Below are 21247 nucleotides of genomic sequence, written 5' to 3' on the forward strand. Positions count from 1 at the left end.
TGATGATGATTTAGCTGTTGAGTTTAAAATCTACAATCGACCTTTGTTTGTTAGTGCGTATGTCCGAGAACAGAAGATGAATCGGATACTCATTGATGGGGGATCTGCCGTCAATATTATGTCCGTACATGCTATGAAAGAATTAGGAATCTCAGGCGATAAACTCTCCCAAAATCGCCTCATGATCCAAGGATTTAACCAAGGGGGGCAAAGAGCAATTGGTCCCATAAGACTTGAATTGCTCATTGGTGAGTTGTCTTCAAGTGCATTATTTCATATCATTGAAGCCAAAACCTTTTATAATATGAAATTATACCATCTACTCTGCATCAATGTTTCAAATATTGTCGAGACGGTATAGTTAAGAAGGTTATTGCCGATGATAAACCTTTCACTGAGGCCGAGACTCACTTTGCCGACGCCAAATTTTACCTTCAGAAAGTAACAAAAAGAAAAGAATCAGTAATGGAAGAAAATCAAGATTTCAAAGTACCCATTTTGCGGTATATTCCAAGATCAATGAGAGAAGAAGGTCAATCTTTTTTTATCAGGAATGATACATTAAATGTTCCGCTCACCAAAATAGAGCCTATTAAGAGTGAAAAATCGAGCTTGCAAGGATTTGTTCGTCCCAAAGAAGAACCGGCGGTAGAACATTACTCACTACCAACTAATCGGACTCAAGAAGGTTTTGATCCAATTGCATATAGACTTCTTGCTAAGGTCGGGTATAACCCAAATGAGAAGCATGCATTGGGCAAATTCCTTCCTGAGGTGACTGGTGAGAAAACTCATGGATTAACACCTACATAGAAAATATTGAAAGAAAAAGGCTATAATATTGAAAGTTCATCGATGGGTCTTAGTTATCAACCGCCTTCTCCAGTGCATATAATGATCAAAAGGGCAAGTTGTAACTACGTGAACGAAGAGATAGAGGTCACAAGCCGAAAGAGATCTGTGTTCGATAGGTTGGGAAATAAGTCAAAGCGTATTTCTGTGTTTGACAGACTTGGCCCGTAACCAAAAAATTTGAAACCGCCTGTCTATGAAAGATTAGGCAGTAAAAAGCAAGAGTACCAAGTTGCCAAGGAAGAAAGTTTTACTCCAATAAAGAAGAACGGACCAAGAAAGCGAGTCTCCAATTTCTTCATGCACTATGGAGATTTATTCAATGTAAGAATTGAAACCATTTTTGAAGAATAGGGTCAAGAAAGTATGGTTTCCTATCATCATATTACGATCAGTGATCTCGAAGAAGAAGAAGAAGATGCGGATGACGCTCCCCCTGAACTTGAACAAGGGGTAAAAAATACAGTCAATGTGCTAAAGGAGATTAACCTTGGCACAAACGACGATCCTCACCCAATTTACATAAACTCTTGTATGACTCCTGAAAAAGAGAAGGAGTATGTTAATTTGCTGCTCGATTTCAGGGACATCTTTGCCTGTAATTACTCAGAAATGGCTGGTTTGAATCCAAGGATCGTCGTTCATAATTTGTCTGTCAAGCGAGGAACAAAACCTGTCAAGCAAACTCAAAGGCGCTTTCGGCCCGAATTGATTCCTCTGATAGAAAATGAGATAAATAGATTGATTGAAACTGGGTTCATACGGGAAGTGAAATATCCAACATGGATTTCAAGCACTGTCCCTGTGAGGAAAAAGAATGGGCAAATCCGGATTTATATTGATTTTCGAGATTTAAATGAGACTTGTTCCAAAGATGATTTTTCTCTCCCCATCACAGAATTGACGGTAGATGCTACAACCGGGCATGAAACACTATCTTTTCTCGATGGATCGTCTGGCTACAATCAAATATGCATGACGCCCGAGAATGAGGAGCTCACTGCCTTCCGCACCCCCAAGGAAATTTATTGCTATAAAGTAATGCTGTTTGGTTTGAAAAATGCTGGAGCGACATATCAAAGGGCAATGCAAAGAATATTTGATGATATGCTCCATAGAAATGTGGAGTGCTACGATGATGACCTTGTGGTGAAATCAAAGAAGCGAGAGGATCATATTCAAGACCTTCGAAGATTTTTCCAAAGCCTTCGGAGATACCAACTGAAGATGAATCCCTTGAAGTGCACATTCGGAGTCACTTCTGATAAGTTTCTCGGTTTCATCGTTCATCAACGGGGGATAGAGGTCGATCGATCTAAAATTGATGCCATTGTGAACATGCATGAACCACGAAATATTCATGAATTGAAGAGTCTTCAAGGAAAGTTGGCTTATATCCGGAGGTTTATCTCTAATTTGGCCGGACGATGCCAACCCTTCAGTCGGCTGATGAAGAAAGGGGTGCCGTTCGAGTGGGATGAATCGTGTAGGAATGCTCTTACAAGCATCAAAACGTAACTCATGAATCTCCTAGTGCTGGCTGCGTCTATTCCAGGAAAACCATTGATTCTCTATATTTCCGCACAAGAACGGTCGGTTGGGGCCTTACTTGCTCAAGAAAACGATGAAGGTAAGGAGAATGCGTTATATTACTTGAGTCGGATGATGGCATCTAATGAGTTGAATTACTCACCCATCGAGAAGTTGTATTTGGCACTTATATTTGTCATTCAGAAATTGAAACATTATTTTCAAGCACACACTATTCGACTCATATCTAAGTTTAATCCCATTAAATATGTCATCGCAAAACCTGTACTGTCTGATCGACTCGCGAGATGGTACCTCCAGTTTCAACAGTTTGAAATTATTTATGTACCTACGAATGTTGTCAAAAGACAAATATTGACAGACTTTTTAGCCGATCATCCCATACCTGTCGAGTGGGAGTTGACTGATGAACTCCCCGATGAAGAAGTGTTTATGGTCGAATCCCCATGATCAATGTATTTTGATGGAGCCGCGCACCGTGACGGAGCTGGTGTAGGAGTTATCTTTTATACTCCTGAATCAGATATATTGTCATACTCTTTCACTTTAACACGTCGGTGTTCAAACAATGTGGCCGAATATCAGGCATTGATTCTCAGTCTGGAAACGGCCGCAGACATGAAGCAGTTGCATCTTAGGGTCTATGGTGATTCCAAATTAGTGGTAAATCAACTTCTGGGTATTTATGATGTCAAAAAGCCTAAATTGATCCCATATTATAAGTATGCAAGACGACTCATGGGATATTTAGATAACGTCACTATAGAGCATATCCCTAGGAATTTCAACCAACAAGCTGACTCTTTGACAAGGTTGGCGTCCATGATCACTCTATCTTCTCATCGAAATCAAATTTCAATATGTCAAAGTTGGGTCATACCTCCGATGTTTGATGAAGAAGATGGTGATGAGGAAGAAAATGCTTATCATATTTTTGTCCATGAGATCGAAAAGGAGGATTGACGTCACCTCATCATTGATTACCTTAATCATGGAAAGTTATCAGAAGATCCCAAGAAAAGGGTTGATATACGTCGTCGAGCGCCACGTTTCATTTACCACAAAGGGACGCTTTACCGAAAATCATTCGATGGAGTGTTTCTGCGATGTCTTGGAGAAGATGAGACCATGTAAGCAATGGAGGAGGCTCACTCTGGGGTATGTGGTGCTCACCAATGTGGCCCAAAATTACATTTCCGCATTAAGAGAATGGGATACTACTGGCCAACGATGGTAAGAGACTATATCGATTTTGCTAGAAGATGTCAAACTTGTTAATTCCATGGCAATTTCATCCGTCAACCTCCTGAACCATTGCATCCAACTGTAGCTTCTTGGCCGTTCGATGCTTGGGGTTTGGATATAGTTAGACCGCTCCCAAAATCTTCTGGAGGACACATTTTCATTTTGACGGCAACGGATTATTTCTCAAAGTGGGCTGAAACTGTTCCTCTAAAAGAGGTCAAAAAAGAGAATGTAGTAGATTTCATTCGCTCGCACATAATTTATCAGTATGGAGTCCCACGTTATATCATTACCGATAATGGTAAATCTTTTTGCAATGTAGTAATGAATAAGCTTGGCGAAAAGTTTCATTTCAAACAATACAATTCGTCCATGTACTACACTGCCGCAAATGGACTTGCTGAAGCATTCAACAAGACCTTTTGTAATCTGTTGAAGAAAATTGTGGATAAATCGAAAAGGGATTGGCATCTTCGAATTAGAGAAGCACTTTGGGCATACCGAACTACTTTTCGAACTCCCACACAAGCAACCCCGTACGCCCTCGTTTACGGTGTTGAAGCTATTCTTCCACTTGAGTGTCAAATACCTTCGCTAAGAATCGCAATTCAAGAAAGGCTCAGTGAAGAAAATAATGTTCGTTTTCGCCTTGAGGAATTAGAAGCACTTGACGAAAAGAGATTGGAAGCTCAGCAACGGATTGAGTGATATCAGGCTCGCCTTTCAAAAGCATTTAATAAGCATGTCCGGCCACGCTCCTTTCCAATTGGAGAGTTAATACTCGCTGTTCGGAAACCAATCATTCTCACTCATGGCGGACAAAAAAAGTTTACTCCTAAGTGGGATGGTCCATATGTTATTCGAGAAGTATATACAAATTGCTCATACAAGTTGGTTGCTAAAGATGGATTAAGGGTTGGCCCCATCAATGGCAAGTACCTAAAAAGGTACTATGCGTAATCGGAACCGCGCGATACTCCTGGCCCGCATGAGCTAAACTGTGGATGGCAACCACCAATAGTGTAGTATGTGGTTAAATTGCTGAAACACTCCACCAAATCTAAGGTGGTAAACAAACAGATACTCTTGGACCGCATGAGGTTAAAATGTAAACGGCAGGAACTACGTGTGATTTGATTCTCTTGTTGGGATACGTAGGCAGTTTGGAGGGCAACTTCTAAGTTCAGTTACACCACTCCAAATCAAATCCTTGTTCCTTGCAAAGAAAAAAAAATAGAGAATCTTCTCATTCAAAAAAAAAAATAAATAAAATGCTCCATTTGAGTTCTTGTATCTTAAAAAAAAAAAAAAAGAGATAAGGAACGAAAAGCATTTTATTAGTCAAAAAAAAAATTCATTACAAGGGAAAAAAAAAGGGAAAAAGTTCAGGAAAAAGACATGGTGAAAAGTCTAAATGTCAAATTTGTAGTCCACTACGACTATTTTACATGATTCTAGTGCAGACTTCATGTCTTAAGTTCCTTCACTGCGTCATCAGTCAAGATGCCGGTACTTTCAATAGAAGAGAATTCATCATGTGCTCAGATTATTTCAGTCTGTATCTCTTCAAAAGTTTCATGCTTTTGATCGATAGTTGAGCTGATTTCCAGGTCTTGTTTCTCCAAATTGATAAGTTCCTGTTGCAAAATTTTCTTTCTATCTTCAATAGACTGCAACTTTTCTTCAAGACTCTGCAGATGACAAGTTAGGTTTTCTTCCTTCGCCTTAGCTCTCTCGAGTTGGGCGGTCACCTTGGAAAGGAGTTCCGCATGTGTTTCTTTACTCATCTTTTCCCATAACGAAGATGCCAAAACATCATATACCTCCGCTTTGGCAAACAATTCTATCAAGAAGTCCTTTAAAGGGAGACCATTGGTAGGATCCGTTATTGTGATTTTCGCAATGATTTCCTTTGCGCACTCTTTTAAAGAGGAGATCTGCTCAATAGGAGTGTCAAGAATCTGCCCGCAAAAATCCATCCACAAACTCTGCAAGTATTTCCTTCGATGCGCTTGGATCAATTTTTGCCCATAAAATTCTGAAACCAGTGCTGGTTTAGGTCTCTTTCGGGTCTCATGTGAACCAGTTAACTCATTCTTACACATTGATGAGGTACCTCCACTGGGGGCAAATTGTTTTGGAGTACTGATAGCTACTTCGTCACTTTTGTTGTTTGAAATTATATCATCAGTTTCGAGTTCGGGTAGTGAATTGTTACCAACACCTTCTTGACAGAATTCAAGAAATGGGGGTTGGAGGAAAAAAAGTTACAAAAAAAAAGAAAAAAAGGAAAAATGGAGAGATGATTACCTTAAGTGGCGACACTCCAACTGATGGTGGTGTAAAGAAAATCTCCTCCAAATCAGAGGATGTCCTCTTCTTTGATCGGTTTCAATGACGGTCTTGACTACTGCTATCGCTCGCCAATGAATGGGCTCCTTAGTGGGTAGATACGATACCCTGAATTTGAGTCCCTTCCTTTTCTATGGCCTCGATAGAGTCACGATCGTTCACCGTTTTGATTTCGACATCTTCTTCTGTGCGAGTCACCGATAAGGATTTTGAAACTTTGGGCGGCGTTTTCTTTGCTGGAATTACTGGTTGCGCCTCTTTGATGGCTTGTCGAGAGTCCTTGAAAAACTTATTTTTTGCGACAATGTTTTTCGAAGGACTGCTAATAATTTTGTTCTTCCGCAAGGTGGATGAGGTAAGACCCGTTACAATTTCTATAGCTCCATTATGATGCACTGAGTCGTTAGCGGAGGTGACCTTACCCTTTTTCAATGATTGCTGAGAGATCTTAACGGTGAGTGTAAAGGGAGTTGAAGAGACACTATTTGACCGAGTCGACCATCAGGCGTCATAGTCTTTTGTGATCAATGAATGCTTCCTGTGCGTGGGTATAGTCATCCGAGATTGTGTCTGCGTGCGAACTAAGGAGTCCCATAGTTGAATAGCCTCACCCAAAATATAAGTATGAGTGATCTATTTCAAGTTGTTGGGAATGTCCTGACAAAAGCCGAATTGTCGGCTAAACCTGCAAGGATTATATTTTTCAATAATGAAAGTATTGTCCTTATGTAGAGTTAAATGGCAAGAGCGTTGACTAATGAAGTAGCTCGTAAGCCTCGATGATAAGGATCCATCGTCGATCAACACCTTTTCTTCATTCTCGGTCCAGCACAATTTGGGAAGCATCAAAGGATTCACTTCTTTGAAGATTTTCTCAGCTTCTGATCGGCTATAAAATATTGCCATTTTCTTACCACTAAATCTTGTCATGCGCGCGTGGTGGCTACTCACTTGATTGTTTTCATAATATACATCGAAATATTGCCCAATCCAAGCATAGACGTAATGGATTGGAAAAGTTACCCCACATTCTCCAAGGTTAGGGGCATGGACGATCTCCCTCAACCCATGATATATGCTCGCAAGAACGGGAATTGCAAGGCAAAATCTTTTTCCTGTGGCCATTAATCATGCAACTTTGAAGACACTTGGACGAATACGGTCGACCTTTTTGCTTGGCAATAGGAATTTGCAAATCCAACAAGCTATGAATGCCGCGATATAAATTTCTTTTCTCAAAAACTCTGGGATGTTCAATGCGTCAAAAGGGACGTCGAAATCCTTGGTATCAACAAGATCGTGAGACTCTACGCTTCCAGAAGGGTTATAGGTCATCTTTGGTTTAGATGTGATCTTTCTTCTATTCGCCCTACTCGGAGGAGCCCTATACCTAGCATCTCCTTTGAACCAGAAGCGAATCCAATCTTTCATCCATACCCCTTGGTCGTTCGTCCAAAAGTGGTAGTAGGCGAAAAAGAGATGCTTGCAACTTTGAGGGAGAAGTGGCTTCCCTTCTTTGTCACGAGTGAGAAGCTCCTGCACCGAAAGAACAATTTCATCAAAGAACGAGCCATCGATCGAAAGGCCACCAAATCGATAAAGGTCCCAAAGCGTGATAGACAACTCCCCAACGGGGGTATGAAGCGTATTTGTCGAGGGGCACCAACATTTGAAGAAGGCTCGCAAGATATTCTCACAGCAGTCGTAAGAGTATTTAGACGCGTAGACAGCTTCAAATATGCCAGTACGGGTGAGCACTTCTTTATATCTTCCAAGAATGTCCTCAACACACTCCCAATAATGAGAGGTGAAGCACGCCTCGCCAAAGAAGGAAGAAGGAATTTTCCATGTAGTCTTATCGATATTGAATCCCACGAACGGAAGCGTGAATTTGGCTATTTCTGGATCTCCATTGTGAAGTGACGAATTTAATACGATCACTTCTTCTTCTCTCGACGTGGTGGAGAAAGTCGATGGTGCCACCACTTCCTTAGTCCACTTGCTAGTCCAATTTTCGAGATGAAAACATCCTTCAAGGGGTATGAAAGACTCAGCGAACGGGCCGATTGCTAGTTTATGAACATGTAGTGACAAACTCTTTGATTGAGGTCCATCCCGTTCGTCCTTCAATGAAATATGTGGCAATGGCGTGGCGTAGTCTTTAATTTGCATGTTTGCTGAAATTTTGAAAAAGAAAGTATTAGACGATGAAGGGAATTTCTTACAAAATTTTGGTAATTAAATTACCTAATTGGTGGCTTTCTTCATATCCCCGAAATTGTTTCAAACTCCCTTTCAGGCATGAGATGGGTTATCTACAGGAGAACAAGTTAGTAAAGATGAAATATTGACATGGACTCGGGCAAAAAAAAAATCAATTAAGGTTGGAGTTCTAGCAGAAGAAGGGAAAATTTTTTCAAGTATCATATTTGGTATTATCCTAACAGACGAGGAAAAAAAAAGAAAGAAAGAGCTCAAATATCATATTTGGTATTATCCTAATGGATGAGGAAAAAAAAGGTACGGAGATTGGGATTAAATTTTCAGCCATGAGGAATAGCTCAAATATCATGCTTGGCGTTATTTTAGTAGATAAATCAAAGGGCTAAGTTGCCTTGTAAATTGTAATATGTTGGGGATACAAGTCAAAAGCACATGTCAAGTAGACAACTAAATTCCAAGGGCTGATCGTGTTCAAGGCATCAAACAATGAAACACGTAAAAGCCTTGACCAAAACTCCTTGCAACAATTAAATGTTGTGAGTGAAAAAAAAACTTGAAGTACCTGACAAACAGAAAGTGCTTATTGGAGTATAAGCAGTGGATGATGGCTGTCCCGTGCAGCAGTGGCGGCTTGACGATATGGCTGAAGGAAAAAAAAAACTCGATCAACAGTCGTGGCCCAAACGTGGCTATTTATAGGGGAAGGGCCGGTGTAAATCTGAGCCAAGAAGAAAGTTTCCTCCACACGAATCTGTGAGAAAGTTGAGTCCCTTTTGAAATCGACTTTATTGATCCGAAACCGATTTGTCAAAGGTCTCCTAGACTACGCCGGCTAAAGTAATTTGCCACGGTCAAGAATTCTAATTTGGCTTGGGATTGGTCAATCATGGTTGGTATGGAAAAAGCCTTGTGAGCCACGAGAGAGTCATAGTGCAAATTGAAGCGCCAAAACTTGTCAGATGATGCACAGTGGACTTGAAGCTTTGGCACGGTACGTTTGACCCTGGAATTGATATCACTAATGTTGCATGAATTGGTGGACCCCACATGACCATCTTATGAGCAAAGTTCACGAATTGATATATGAAGTGCAAAACTTTGAATAAAGCTACGGAATTGCAAAACTTTAAGTCCATCCACGGGCTCTATTATAAGACCTCAATATGAAGTAATCCGGCCTCGGGAAATTGGAAGCGCTAGTGGTCTTAGAAATTGAGCTCAATATGGGATGCTTTGGTGGTATTCCACGTAACTATCATATGTGACACAAGTAATTGATATGAAGTTTGCAAAGTTTGAAGTTTAGCCCGTTTATGGGTTTTACTTGAAAACTAATATGTCAACGGTGTTCAAATTGAAGCAAAAATATATGTCAAAACTTGTCCGTTCAAAATTTGCTCCGATATCCAGCATTTACACACAAGTTTCGAGGGGGCATTTGTAGACAATGAAATTTTAATTAAATTCTAAAAATTACCATTGGTTTATAAATTATTTTCATGGCTTATTTTTATCCAATCGAATATTGCTATATGTCATGTACAATTGAAAATTTTGGTTATTAAATAACCAATTATATTTCACCATGTGTTAAGCTGAGGTGTTCCAGATCAATTCAAATTACAGGGATATCTCCACCAACCAAATCATATCATGTCACATGTCTGTTGGATAAATACCTAAATATTTATTTCTTATTAAAGGGATAATATTTAGAGTTGTTTAATCCAAGTATATTTCTTATATACTACAATAGGTTGATCAATCAAATGGCGACACGTCACGTGTCCCTACAAGCTTGGCCAATCAAGGGGCTACTTATTGGTATTATCTCTTTATTAATGAATATAAAATGAAGAGATAATATGTAAGTAGGTACAGTTCTAATATGACTATACGTCTTGCAAGACAAGTAGAGTGGTATACATGTCTTCAACCTCTACCTCAAACCACAACTATAAATAGGGGTCTCTCTACCAAGACAGATACACAGAGACATCCAGAGGCATCTCATACGCTCAAGCATTGAAGCTCCAAGCTACGAAAGGTTCGGGTCTTCAAGCTCTTCAAGTCTCTCATATATCAAGACTTGAGTCTTCAAAATATCTTTTAAGTTCTTCAAATCTTCCATATCAAGATTTGAAGGAACCGGTAGTGGATCCAAGAACAAGCTGCGCAGCCCTTGGATTGGCGTTCGAGGAGGAGAATCGAGGGAAATTCTCTACAAATTTGAGAAAACCCCAGACATTGTACTCACATATTTTTCTAAATTTATATATTACATATTTGTCTTGTATCTTTCTTGTCGTTTTGCAGACTTGAAATTTTTATCGCGTACATAGACCACACAATGACAACCCATTGTAGTATCAAGTAAAACTTAAACCTCCTAGATTTGGCTTGCTGCATCCTTGACTGCTCTTGTAACCTTGCAATCTCATCTTCCATCTTATTTTTGCTGTTTGGTACCACACACAACAAAAATTATGGCTGATGATTTCCATTACCTTGTAATTTGGACAGCGATAGAACCTTCTTCCCGGGTTCATGTTCCGCCAAGCTGTGACCATTTCTATTGGTTTTCGGCAATTACAAGTTTCCCTCACTATCAATCCTTTGCACTTTCTTTTTACCTTGACTGTTCTTCCTTCGATTGTGAAGATGTAGCCGCTGGTTTCTCTTTGTGTAGGGTAGCAAAGGCCACCCTTTTATAACATGGGTCAAGTTAATTACTTGATCCATATTTGGTGGTTAAATGGAGGGAAATTTCCCTCCTTTGTTCTCCTTAATTTTCTTTTTTTCCAGAAAAAGGATTTTTCCCAAATGCCCCTCACTAATGGCGTGTGTTTTACACGCCCCAAAAACCCTAACGGTTTTATGGACTCTGTCAATGATTTTCCTTAAATGAGATAGATTTTAAAATTTACGGACTTAAGTGTCCCATTTTGAAGTTTAGGACTGAAGTGGAAAATCGTGCATACTTTAGGGGGTCAAAATGGAATTTACCCATGTTATTATATATATTTTACATATATAATTAGACTCATATATGAGTCGGATTTTAATCGAACCTAAGCCTAGTACCGCCCAAGCTCAACTCATATTTAGTTCAAGTTTTAATATTTAGGTCCAAATTCTGTTCGGCCCAATTAAAACTTAAGTTCAATGAGTTTTTTGCGAGTCGATCAGGCTGACCCGACCTCATTGACAGTCTTTGCCGCCAGTGAATAAAGAAATATTACATCCCTAGATGACAAGTCCTAATGGTATTTATATACCCATAGAATTAACATACAAAGATTATAAGGCAGAATATTTTGTTGCATACATCGATAGTGGATTAGGATCTTGCTTATGTAAATGATCTTGGTTTCCTAAAAATTATACTAAAAAATTAAAAGAAATAGTCGGACCAGATATATCAAATAATCCAATTCATCTTTCTGAAGGAGTATCTTCATGACAGATATTACTTGGAGATTTTCTAGTTAAATATCCACCTTTTTACTTTCATGATACAGGAACTAATATATTACTTGAAAATAATTTCTTACAATTATTTCATAAAAGTCTTATTTGATACATTAAAACAGCATATTTAAAACCCTATGTGGACATTGGATTATAGTAAACTGCAATGCTAAGGCTTATGCACGAAAACACCGATTAATTTTCGTCCTCACACAACCCAGCGTGGTGGTATTAGTTACAAAGAAACCACTTTTTCCTAAAGGAAAACCGCAATTGAAAATAGAAAATATAATAGATTTGACAACCAAGCAAATAAAGATAATAAAAGAAGAACTAGAAAAAGTAAAAGACAAAATAAATCAATGCTATTCAGGTAATCTTTAGAATTTTGGGATAAAAATAAAGAGGAAGCCCAATTAAAACTAATAGATAAAACCAAGATAATTAGACTAACGTTTATGAGATATAATTTACAAGACCAAGCGGAATTTAAAAAACAACTAGAAGAATTACAAAAATTAAAGATAACACAGCCAAGTAAGTCTCCTCACTCATTCCCTGCCTTGATGGTTAGAAACCATGTAGAATTAGTTAGAGGAAAAGCTGGAATGGTTGTCAATTGCAAAAAATTAAATGATAATACTGTCTTTAATGGATTTTTTTACTACATAAAGAAAGTCTAGTAAATGCCACAAGAGGGAAAAGGATATTCTCTAAATTCGATTGTAAAAGTGGTTTTTGGCAAATAAAAATAGCTAAAGATAGTATTCCACTAACAGCATTCTCTTCCACACAAGGACAACATGAATTGTTAGTAATGCCATTTGGATTAAAAAATGCTCAACAAATATTCAAAAGAAAATGGATAATATCTTTAAAAAATATGATTTCTGTCATGTATATGTTGATGATATTCTTATAACTAGTGATAATATTGTGCAACATAGTATTCATTTGAATACTTTTGCAGGTCTATGCTTAAAACATCGATTAGCTCTTTCCGAGAAAAGACAAAGATATGCTTACCAGAAATAGAATTTTTAGGCATATAAATAAATGGAAAAGAAATAAAAATGCAAACTCATATACTTGAAAAGATTACTCAATTTCCATACCAACTTACTGATAAAAAGCAGCTTCAAAGCTTTCATTGAGTTTTAAATTATGCCCCAGATTTTATTCAAAATCTCACTTAATTAAGATAGCCATTTCAAAAGCTTTTAAAGAAAGACCGAAGGTTTGAATTCTCACCGTACTTAATTGACCAAGTAAAAAGGATAAAATTACTCTGTCATGATTTATCATTACTAAGTCTACGTACAGATGCTTCACACTCTAATTGGAGTGGAATTCTAAAGAAAATAAATTATGATGATACAAACTAAAAGATTGGGAGCCTTTGTGCAGGTATTGTTCAAGTACATTTTTAGGCACTCAACAATGACTTCATATCAACGAAAAAGAGTTGCTTGCCATGGTAAAAGATTGTAGAAAATTTTATTATTTTCTTTTACCAAAAAAGTTTCTTTTAAAAACCGATAATACTCAAGTCAAAGGTTTTATTCAAAACTACCTTTTCTAAACTGAAATATCGGAGACTAATTAAGTGGCAAACACTTTTGTTTGAGTACACCTTTGATACTGAAATAATTAAATCAGAAGAGAACGTTTTAGCAAATTTTTTAACTCGAGATGGGAGGTCCTGATTTAAACAACAAATGCATGATTTAATTGCCCAAATGTCTGAAAAAATAGATACACTTCAAGGGACACTTTGAGATATTACAAAGATAGCAAATTTTGGAAGTATTCCCAACAAAGTTTCTGATTTACTTATTTCACTTCGATATACATATATATATATATACACACACGCGCACACATACATACATTTACATATATATATATATATACACACACACATACATTTACATATATATATGTGTGTGTATATATATATGTAAATGTATGTATGTATATTTTTAAAAGTTTTATGCCTAAATAAAATTTTTCAACGTTGAGGGGAGTAATTGCCCACTCTCAACTCCATTTGACTCTGCCTCTGGGATTAGACTCCTCTCCATTACCTTTTCTCTCCAATTTCCTGAATACACCCTTGGATGACACATTTATTAAATATGGATCTGTCTAATATATGCATTATCGGCACTCATTAAGATATATTTCTGATGTTATATTTTTTAAAATATAAGATTAATTAGAAAAAATAAATAAATATAAGGAAGGATAGGTAAGATTAAATAGGAAAAGCATATAATATACATGTAAGGGAGAGTAATAATTATTGTATATACATGATAGGTTAGATAAATGTTAAGTGCGTTAATGAGTGCCCTGTGAGCACCCGTTAGAAAAACATATTAAATATTTATAAAGGGTTAGGATTACTTTTATCTAACTATGTTTCCAAACACGAGGGTAGAGTGTTAATTATGACATCATTCCATTAAGTTGTCTACTTAGGAAAGTTCCTACTAGTTTTAATTATCAAGATTAGAATTGATCTATGTTTTCTGTTTTAAAGATTGAAATTGATATATGTTTTCCTCACTTTTAAGAAGACTAAAAGAAACGAAAATAATATAAATAGTTGTGATATATGAAAAATCATATGCATCCCATAAAACCAAAAAAATTGATTTTTGATTAAATTTATTGCTCATTCTTTCTCATTTCTTTCTCTTTTTTTATTTTAAAAAATCAACAAGTCTATAACCAATACTCCACATGTTATCCCCACCTTAGAGAGGATTGGCAGCCCAAAGGGAATCCAAAGCCACCAATTTCACATTTTCTAAACAGTTTCATTCTTGACAAAACATATAACATGGTTTGCATCATTATTTGATTCAAAATTTTGCATAGTCCATTATGAAAATCCTGTATACAACAAAATCATGAAAAAGAAGAAATATAGCATCATATACATGCCAATTCTCATGCCTTGAAGAGTAACAGCAACATATATCAAAATCATGATATTTATTCATGGATGCACTTACTTTGCACTATGCAGCTATTAAGAAGCCGCATTATTTTGCATTAAATCTAGAACAACACTGAAACTTTGGCAAATAATATTCATTCCACTAACATGGAGAATCTGTTAGTAAGAATCTTGCAAACTGCAGCAGTCAATGCTTCTGGATTCTTAGCCACTTTGGCTTAGGTACTGAAAGTAAGAGAACATGAGATAATCAGCTAATTTGTCCATCATTGGCATCAGGCAAAACTAAACTTTCATCATAGATGTCCACCCGAAGATCATCACCAACATGTGGTGAATTATAGCTAATAGTACAATCCTCGTATGAATCATCTTCAAGATTGTAAAGGACTAATCTGGACCCCAGTTTCAGCAATAACTTACCATTAATTGATAAGAACACAGGTTGCATTGCACAAATGGCAGATCGCGAAAATTGACATTTAAGATCATCTTCAGGATAAGGAATCATCAACATTTTAGTCCAAGATTGTCCAACTCCATAGTCTGTCATAATCCATAAGTTCACATGTTCCTGAACATGGTGCCAAAGCAAAGCCAGATACCCTTCCCCTAAAACTCGTATACTCCATTTCATAGAACCCGTCATCACCGTATAATTTTCTGGCAGTTCTATATCTCCGTAAGTCTCATCAACCAAATCAAAACTAACAATTTTATTCGCAGGATAGAGGCCTCTTTTACGGCGAGACTTTGCAGCCCAATGATGCTTCCCATTCACAAAAGCGCCCCCATAATTAACACGCCAATCTTTTAGGGAAAGGTGATTCCTGGAACCCTCAATCCTCTTCCAAGAATTTTAGACCTTCGACTATAAATTTTAAGAACTTGATCCTTGGGACTGTCCATTCCCCATGAGGAGTCACATACGAGTGCTACGAATTTGTGATCATCCTGCAGCTCAAAATACCGAACCCATATATTCCAAGATCCGATCTTTTAAATTCAAAACTCCAATGAGGAAGTCTGCTGAATGTCCTGATATATGGGTTCCACAAGTACAAACATCGCTCCTCGCAAACAATAAACCTGGTGACAATGCATATCAACCCATTAGAGAAACCCACAATTTCAACTGACTTCCCCGCGGCTGGATGCTGAATTTTGCTAGCCGGAGTCACGGATGAAGCACACACGGAATATGATGCAGAATTAAGATGACATTATGTTAGGTAACTATTAAAGAAGTCGAAGGAACTCGAGAAAATCAACTTGCGTTGGGCAGTGTTGTCTGCCTTGGATGATTTTTTGAGATGGCTTTCGATGAATTCTGGGCTTTTGATCATCGACTGCCAAGAATTCGAGACGCACATGAATCTCAACAGGGACTTGACTGGGAGTCGTGCAAGGATATGGAAGATGAGATCAAGAGGGAGTTGAGGATAAGTAGCCTTGCAAGCCTTGCTTCCCATTACCAAAAATATCCAAGAAACAGTGCCCTAAGGGTTGGGGGAAAAAAGATTAGCAGCAAAGGAAGAAAGAGCGGCTGGCTAAACGGAAAATGCTAAGAAGACCAAAAAAATTTGAAGGATATGGCGGGAGGAAAGATAAGAGAAAGCAGGGGACGGGAGAGGAAGAAAGAGGCGAGAAAAAGCAGGGGAAGGGGGACGGAACGTCGCACTACCTGTTTAAGGATTAAACGACTATGTCTAAGAACAAACCGCTATGGCCTGTAAAGTTTGTGATGGTCTTCTAAACAACTAATTCGTTATTTGGTGTTCAAGTGCACAAAATTTTGTAGTGGGAGTTTAATAGATAACTTCAAATCTAATTAAGATTTGAGTACATAAAACATGACATGGAACCAAAATAAGCATCTCAAACACAAAAAAGCCTTATATGAACAATTCACATGTCTATTTTCAAAAAGTAATTTTCTACTACAATTCTTAATTCTTTGGTCTTATTTCCATAATGAAATGATTTTGCTACTTCAACATGTAATTCAAGGTACAATTGAAACTAGAAGGAAAAAAACAAAAAAAAAAAACAATTGTACTATGTCATTCTAGGAGGTGAGGATATCAATCTGCAGGTCTTCAGTATCTTGTTCTTCCTGAATCTCCCGTACTAACCTTTCAACCGAGGGTGAACACCCGCAAACTTCAATCTTTTCAAGAGATGAAGTAGACCCTAAACAAGAAGGGATTTCTTTCATCCCACAGCTCTGCAATATTAATTTCTGAAGACGTGGAAAATGATCACCTGATCCTGTCCACCTGGTGATACCCAAGCTACGCAAATGTAATATTCTGAGGTTGGGAAATTCAACTTCAACTGGTATCTCCCATGTTCTCTCCTTATCAGCGCTGTCCGACGATAATGTCAGAACCTCAAGATTGGGTAGTTCCCAAATTCTGGAAATCATATTCCACGAAAAGAAAAAGAGATGCAACTTTCTGAGACTCGATGGAAAGTGAAACTGAAGACGACATTTTTGAGCCCACATAAGAGTAACACTGAGTGATTCTAGTCGACTCAGATGGTCCATTTTCACTATCCTACTGCAATATGGAACACAATCCTTTGAGACAAAGAGATGGAATTTTAGCTTGCGGATGTTTGGGAACTTCATTAGTATCTTTTCCATGCTCTGCCCATGATAAAGCAATATATTGGAAATACTGCTCAAGTTATATAGGACAGAGTTGTTTTCAAGAATGCCATTCACCAGACTAACTTTACCCATACTCCAATTCACGCTTATATGCCTCAAATTCGTCATATTCCAGATAGTGTCTGGCAACATAATAGTAACTTTAAATCCTTTCACAAGAAAAATTTTCAAATTGTAGAGCTTGGCTATTGATGACGGGATGGATTGCATCTTGCCTCCGATGGCCAAGTACCTTAACTCAACAAGCATCTCTATTTCAGCGGGAAAATGTTCACCAAAGACAACTTCTCCCAAATCCAACACTTTTAGCAGTTTGCAGATTCTAAAAATGAAGAAGCTATCACAGGGTTGTATTGGGTACACTTCACCATGAGGAAAGAACATTAGACCACGTATCTGGGGACAAAACAGCCTTGACTTCTCAAAATACTCTTGCTTAGAGTATATGCACAATCTTCTTGTGTTGTATGACTCGCAAAAAGTATAAAGCCCATCATAGCCATGCAGCAACTGCAAAAAATTCTCCACTCTACCTTTTGTTGCCAAAAACTCATGTATCAAATCATGTACACGACAAGTTTTAATCCCACCAATAGATGTTTTCTTAGCAACCATGACTAAGCTTCTGCCAATTAGATCATTCATGTAGCCCTCTGCCACCTCCTCTAGTTCCTTGTGCTCAACTTGTTGCACGAGCCCTTCAGCGATCCACAACCAGATCAACTTTTGCATTGGAATTTCTAGGCCTTGTAGAAATGCTACAAAGTAAAGAAGGCAAGGCTTCAAGTAATCTGGTATGTGCCTATAGCTCAACTCTAACATATGCTTGCATTGATCTGATGCGTTAAGAATACGTGTACTTAGCCTTTCCGCATATTCTTTCCAACCATCTTGTTCTGTAGTTGAAAGAATTCCAGCTATGATGACAACTGCAAGAGGTAGCCCACAACAGCTTTTTGCTATCTGCATCCCAACTGTGGCTACTGTAAGAGGACAGGATTCATTGGGAAAGAGCATCTTCTGTAGCAACTCCCAGCTCTCATCATCAGTGAAGTGGCGTAGATGGTTAGGTTCACATGCTGTTTAACTTGTGAAGCAACTTCATACAGTCGGCTTGTTATGAGTATTCTACTTTTATTTGAATCATCTGGGAATGATTCCTTCAAGCCATGCCATGCCTTTATGTCCCATACATCATCCAAGACGATGAAGTACTTATTTAGCTTCAGGGATTGGTAGAGCTTCAGCGTCAAATCATCTGCTTCCATCTCAGAATATTGCTTAGAATTCTCAGGATAGATACAACCCAAAATCTCAAGTAATAAATCTTTCTTGCGATATACTTGAGAGACATTGCACCATGCCCAAATATGAAAATTGTTTCTAATTGAACGATTGTTGTACACACGTTTGGCTAAAGTTGTCTTGCCGAGTCCGGCCATGCCGACAATGGATACAACGTCCAATTTCTGCGACCCATATTTGACTTGATTAATTATTCTTTTTGTCTCATCATCGAAACCTACCACAACATGATTTAGTCTTGGGATTCTTGCTTGTAATGAGCCATAATTAGAAGTCTTGGCAACTTTCTTGGCTTCAGAGCCATACATGTCATCAATCTCTTTGGCTTGAGTTTTAATTTGCAATAGTTCTTCTGAGATGCTATCAAAGGACAAAGGAGAAAGATCAAAAGAGCTAATTAAAAGCATTACCTTGTTTGCCACCTCAATAGCATGACTCCAGAGAGCTGTGAGCTTTTCATTCTTGTTGCGCTGCTCATCAATCTTCTCAAAAACAGATCCCAAGATTACAAAATCTTTCTGAACTATCTGAATTTGATCCCTTGAATGGGCAACTAAATCAAGCCTTGCCAGCTCAGTCAGATTGTCTAGAAGAAACTTTATAAAGCCAAGCCCATTGGTCCCTGGGGAGTCAAATGTTGATGTTACTATCTTGATAAGCTTAATCTTCTCGAGAAAATCAAGAAATGCAAGACCCAGATCCTTCAGTAGATCTCCTTCTATTCTCTTTGTGAAAAGCGAATAAATCAGGATTCCTGCATCATTGACACTAGCTCCTACAAGATCCTTCATTTTTTGGTGTAGCAGATTGAACTTTTCCTGCTGCATTTTGAGAATGGCTCTCAAGAATCTGAGTCCATCATTGAGCATTTGCATCTGGTCTCGCTTTGCAACCGCAAAGCTGGTACCACAGTTTAGAACCTCCCACAGCATATCCAGCAGGGAATCAGCAAAGTTCCCAACTATACCCATATCTGTCTCAAAATCCAGACTGTGCAATAATCCTGTTAATTTTGCAGCTCTTAAGACCCGGGCACAAGTCTTGCTAAATTCAGGATTAACAGGCCTGATCATCTGTAGTAGTTCAGAAATCAGAAATTGAATTTCAATAAACACTTCATCATAGCTGTCAAACCAACACATGTAAGACAGATGGGCTGCCTGGACAGCCACAAATTGGAAGCGGGCCAACAGATCTTTCCACAGACTATGCTCAACACCTTCCCATGTTACAAAGAGGATCAAATCCTTCAGGAAGTTTAACTTCTCTTTGAGGGGTTCCTTGGGTCCTAAAACATCCCCCAGATTCTCTAGCAGGGAGTCAATGAATTCCAGAAGTACATCATCCACCATAGAAGAATTCGATAGCAATACAAAATCCAACAAGCTCATGTACAATTCGCTGAATTCTACCTCAAAAGTTCTTAAGATGGCCCGAAATTTAGACAATACCTCGAGGTCCTCGATCATATCATATTCGTAGGGGAGATCATCCTCCGTTAGAGCGTAGAAGGCCTCATAGTTGTTTAGAACAATAAGTTCACGTTCAAGGCTGGATAAGAAAGCTTCAAGGCTTCCATGCTTCCACCCGTCGAAGCTCCATTTTCTTGCACACAGAAGAAAAGTTCTTACAAGTTTTAATTCCAGCTTCACAATCATCACAACTTTCAGCTCCTCATCATAAATCTCCGCAAAGTCTGCATATAAGTCCTCAAATTTCGTTAATCTACCGAACAATTTCTCGAGGTTGTCCAAGACTGAAGCAATAGAACAATAAGTCAAATAAGTCATCTCGATCTTCATGTTTCTTTGCAATCCTCGAGCAAACTCTCTAGATCAAGAAGTACCCTGCAGAATGCAAAATGGAGTTTTTCAACATTTCAGTCAACTCCTTTTTTCCACGAGTCAAAAGCTACATGGGAAGAGCTTTTGACCGTTCGGCGGTGGCAGCAAGGGGCCTGTCCCCACCAAAATTATAAAAACTTGAAATTTTACAATTTTTATATGCAGTTCATTTTTTTTCTTGTCCATTATAATTATGATCTAATAGTATATATTCCCACGGTCCCACCTTCCTTCATTTTTGCCTTGGAGGAAAAGTCAATGTCCACTCTTTTTAAAGCTTATATCCGTTTGAACCGAGTAATTTGACAAAAGATTTGAAATCCATCCAAATCTTCTTTGATGTTTGAATTATTTAATAGATATTTTGATTTATAATACAGTAATTATTAATTATTTTCAAATATTAGAATAATTTATAATTTTTAAATCAAATACTTTCTAAATAATATAAATAACTAGAGCAATTTGAAAGAATTTCAGATTCTTGATCAAATCCCTCAATCTCAATCTAAACGAAGCCATTCTAGTATTTATATTCAATATTCACTAGTCTCCTTTCTTTTATATATTCCTAGCTCTGCCACTCAATACAACTTGACTGGAGTTTCACGTTAATGTTCTTCTAAACTTACTTAGGAAGGTTGGAAAAGAAAAAGTAAATAAATTATTATACATTGAATTTTGTAAAGCTCGGAAAATGAAGCAACCATATAGGAATTAGGAAAGAATGGCTCGTTGCCTGATTACTCTAATTGTTAT

General features: G+C 37.9%; 5 protein-coding genes across 5 annotated transcripts; 2 read left to right on the forward strand and 3 right to left on the reverse strand.

Moving 5' to 3' along the window:
- The first annotated feature begins 2856 nt into the window (after positions 1 to 2856).
- LOC113711309 (uncharacterized) lies at positions 2857 to 3366 on the forward strand. The gene has a single exon (XM_027234472.2). It carries the CDS (start codon positions 2857 to 2859, stop codon positions 3364 to 3366), a length of 510 nt encoding a protein of 169 aa, XP_027090273.2.
- A 606-nt stretch (positions 3367 to 3972) lies between these two features.
- Positions 3973 to 4356, forward strand: LOC140015120 (uncharacterized). The gene has a single exon (XM_072067010.1). It carries the CDS (start codon positions 3973 to 3975, stop codon positions 4354 to 4356), a length of 384 nt encoding a protein of 127 aa, XP_071923111.1.
- Positions 4357 to 14912: 10556 nt separating this feature from the next.
- Positions 14913 to 15641, reverse strand: LOC113711310 (F-box protein At4g22390-like). The gene is made up of 2 exons (XM_027234473.1): positions 15633 to 15641; positions 14913 to 15509 (listed from the first exon to the last, which is right to left on the reverse strand). The coding sequence occupies exons 1-2, from the start codon at positions 15639 to 15641 to the stop codon at positions 14913 to 14915; spliced, it is 606 nt and encodes a 201-aa protein (XP_027090274.1).
- Positions 15642 to 16730: 1089 nt separating this feature from the next.
- On the reverse strand, positions 16731 to 18308 carry LOC113711311 (putative late blight resistance protein homolog R1B-17). The gene has a single exon (XM_027234475.1). It carries the CDS (start codon positions 18306 to 18308, stop codon positions 16731 to 16733), a length of 1578 nt encoding a protein of 525 aa, XP_027090276.1.
- Positions 18309 to 18319: 11 nt separating this feature from the next.
- Positions 18320 to 20434, reverse strand: LOC113711313 (putative late blight resistance protein homolog R1B-13). The gene has a single exon (XM_027234476.1). The coding sequence runs from the start codon at positions 20432 to 20434 to the stop codon at positions 18320 to 18322; it is 2115 nt and encodes a 704-aa protein (XP_027090277.1).
- Between the last annotated feature and the right edge of the window lie 813 nt (positions 20435 to 21247).

The sequence above is a fragment of the Coffea arabica genome, chromosome 10e (assembly GCF_036785885.1).
Source record: "Coffea arabica cultivar ET-39 chromosome 10e, Coffea Arabica ET-39 HiFi, whole genome shotgun sequence".
NCBI classification, from domain to species: domain Eukaryota; kingdom Viridiplantae; phylum Streptophyta; class Magnoliopsida; order Gentianales; family Rubiaceae; genus Coffea; species Coffea arabica.

Excerpts from the sequence above, each read along its gene's own strand:
- LOC140015120 (XM_072067010.1), top strand. The coding sequence starts at position 3,973 with ATGAATAAGCTTGGCGAAAAGTTTCATTTCAAACAATACAATTCGTCC.
- LOC113711309 (XM_027234472.2), top strand. The coding sequence starts at position 2,857 with ATGTATTTTGATGGAGCCGCGCACCGTGACGGAGCTGGTGTAGGAGTT.
- LOC113711311 (XM_027234475.1), bottom strand. The coding sequence starts at position 18,308 with ATGCAGATAGCAAAAAGCTGTTGTGGGCTACCTCTTGCAGTTGTCATC.
- LOC113711313 (XM_027234476.1), bottom strand. The coding sequence starts at position 20,434 with ATGACTTATTTGACTTATTGTTCTATTGCTTCAGTCTTGGACAACCTC.